This window comes from Elephantulus edwardii, unplaced genomic scaffold, assembly GCF_000299155.1.
Source record: "Elephantulus edwardii isolate Elephantulus edwardi_28Jun2011 unplaced genomic scaffold, EleEdw1.0 scaffold00055, whole genome shotgun sequence".
NCBI classification, from domain to species: domain Eukaryota; kingdom Metazoa; phylum Chordata; class Mammalia; order Macroscelidea; family Macroscelididae; genus Elephantulus; species Elephantulus edwardii.
In genome coordinates this window covers 5,222,580-5,225,556 of record NW_006399805.1, presented here as the reverse complement: position 1 = coordinate 5,225,556, position 2,977 = coordinate 5,222,580, and the positions used below count along the sequence as shown (strand labels likewise).

General features: G+C 47.4%; 1 protein-coding gene across 1 annotated transcript in view; it reads right to left on the bottom strand.

Moving 5' to 3' along the window:
* The window catches only part of LOC102847984 (aldose reductase-related protein 2-like), a 19,961-nt gene that overhangs the window by 11,993 nt on the left and 4,991 nt on the right, over positions 1-2,977 (bottom strand). Inside the window, exons 3-4 of the mRNA XM_006887141.1 lie at positions 2,472-2,588; positions 1,471-1,548 (exon numbers count right to left, since the gene is read on the bottom strand). Coding sequence (XP_006887203.1) covers positions 1,471-1,548; positions 2,472-2,588 — 195 coding nt within the window. The remainder of the gene's footprint in view (positions 1-1,470; positions 1,549-2,471; positions 2,589-2,977) is intronic.

The following is a 2,977-nucleotide window of genomic DNA, read 5'->3' as shown; positions in this document are numbered from 1 at the left end:
TCTATGTAACAGCTTGGAGCTTTTTAAATTAGTTTTGCCTTCAGCCCAGAGAGCATGCAGGTACCCATCAGGGTGGGCTTCAGAGGGTGGACTGTGCATTAAGCAGGGCCACACATTGGCTGTTAACCGGGACACGTCATCACCTCTCTAGCTCTTCATTTCCTCATTCATAAATGGAAGACTAACATACCTCCCTCACAGGGCTCTGCTGATTAAGGCAACCTATGACCAATGCACATTTGCTCAGTAAATATTAGTTAGCTTAATCTTTACCACAGTCGGAAAGACATTATTAGGAAACTATTAATGTTTTTTTAAGAGGGGTAAACTGAAGCTAATTGTTCTTACATGCCCTTGGGTCGATAATGACTCATAGAAATGTTATGATCCAAACCTTACCCAACAGCAGTCTCAGTCCTCATCTCCACCCCGCTCCAGCCCATTGTCTGAATCATTGTGTCAACCTACTGTGTTGAGCATCTTCTTCTCTTTTGCTGACCCTTTTGAAGACCCTTCCCAGCATATCTTTTTTCCAACGGGCTGGCGTCTCCTTACAACACACCGAAATGTGTGTGTGATGAGGTGACGCCCAGGAGGACTCTGCCGGACCTTCCTCCAAGACAGACTGCCTCGTCCCTTTGGAAATCAATGTTATTTTGATTCAAAGGCACTGATTCTTTTCTGGTCTTCCTTATTCATTGTCTAACTTTCTGACACATCCAAAGCAACTGGCAGTACTATGGTTTGAATCAGGCACATTTTAGTCTTTAAACAGACACACTCGCTGTTTAGCAGTTTGGAGAGGTAACTGACAGCAAATTTTCCCAAAGCAAAACATCCTCGATTTCTAGTGTGTTGATTGCAGGTCCAAGTAAAATTCAATCCTTGGAAAATTCAATCTTCTCTCCATCTCATATGATGTGCTCTGTTGGCCCCTAGGTGAGGGGTGTTTCTTGTTTGCTTGATTTGAGATGCAATCCATAATAAAAGCTATGTTGTTGTTGTTAGATGTCCTTGAGTCAATTATAACACATAGCAACTTTATGAACAATAACAGATCTGTACTTTGGCCTATTACCAGCCATCCTCGTCATCTCTGATACACTTGAGCCCATTGTCACAGTCACAGTGACTCAGCTAATCTGTGCTAAACCAAGTCAAATCATCCTCTCCTGCTTGGAGAACAATCTGCTTGGGTTTTCCTAAACTGGGGTAGAGATTCTATTTCCATTCTCTTCTAAGAATTCAGTCTTAAACTTTGCAAATATCAGGGGCCACAATATCAGCACTGTCAGGAAAACACATAAACACATAAGAACAAAAAAATAAAGGTAATTTGGGAGAAGCTGGAAGCATTGAGTGACTAAACAGGAGAGTAGCCAGCAACAGGTCCCTGGGTTCTTACAGACCAGCACTGAGCCGCACGGGTCATAGAAAGGAAAGAATCATTTAGAAGAAGCTGAAACCTACCTCCCAGGCATCCAAGAATGTTGCTTTACTGAGGAGGACATGGCCTTTCTCATCTTTGGGGACAAATTCACTCCCAGCCTGTGAATGTAGAACAAAAAGCTTACACTGGGGGAGAGGGTGGGCAGGGAGAAAAGTGCAACATTGAGTGACTGGAAACCCTAAGTCTCTACAACTTTCATTAAAATGAATTTTTTTTAAAAAGGGGGGGGGGAACAAAAAGCTTACACTGAGTCTGCTCCTGGGCACCTGGGTTCTGTTTCAGGAGATTTCTGAGCTCTGAATCTCTTATTAGCTAAACTCCCACACCCACCTGCTATCTACCTGGGCCCTGGGTACAAACTTCAAGAACAGACTTCAATGACATCTCTAAACCATGAGGGGAAATCATCAACTGTCATCTTAAAATCCTCCCCATTTACAGACCTGCTGGTTGACTTTCAACCAGGGCTTGCAAAGTCCAAAAATTGTCATTGTCACCATGGAGGTGTGTCTCATACACGGAGACCACAAGAAACGTAGGGACACGTTTTCATTTCAGGCCAGTATGGCACCCAATGTCACGCCTTAAGCCATTAAGTAGGTCGTTGGACACAGGAAACCTCCAGCTTTTCAGGAACACAAATGTAACCCAGGGAAGGTGTGCTGGTCTTCAGTGAAGACGGGCAACCCTTCAGGTTAACCGTTCTTGGGCTTTCCTCCAGGATGCCACACACAGGCTCTGCCTTCCTTACAAGAGGGCCGAGCCCAGGCTGCTCCTAAGCATGGAATGTGACCAGGATGACAAGGCAGCTTTGGGATCACAGACAGAAATGAGACCACATCCAGCACACAGCCAGATCTGCCAGCAGGATCACATCCTTGACGGCATGGCCCTCTGCTTTTCTCAGCCTCCTGCAACTCACGGGTGGGAAGGAAGGACCTCCTCCCACATCCCTCATGGGGTCAGCACATCCTCTCTGACATCCACTTAGGAGCAAGAAGGGACGGGGAGACGCTCCAACCTGCAGCCCCTGTGGCCAGTGAATGAGGTAGAGGTCCAGATAGTCCAGTTTCAGATCCGTGAGGGTCTTCTGACAGGTTTGCTTCACCAGGGGCCTCTCGAAGAAGGTGGCCCACAGCTGCAGAGAGCGACAACCGGGGTCAGTGGTGGGAAAGTGTCTCCATTACCCCGAGATCTGATGGGGGAAGGGCTTTTTCCAGCAGAAGTGGAGGAGGAGAGCTCAGCCATCAGCGCTCAGAGCCAAGGACAGGTCTTGGGTGCTAAGGGTGTTTGTTTCATTCAGCTCAGCCAGTGTCTCATACATCCCTCTGTCAGGGGGCGTGTTCTGTTCCCCATTGATGGCAGGTGTGCCTAACTCTGACTACTTCAGACTCCCAGCTCTCCTGTGCACGTAGAAACAGAAGGTCCCTTTTCTGCTGCCCTAAGTTTCCTGCTGCCAGACCCCTGGTGGCTTCTCAAGGAGCCCCCACCTCACCTCCAGGCTTGAGTCTGTGTGCCACCCAGCCC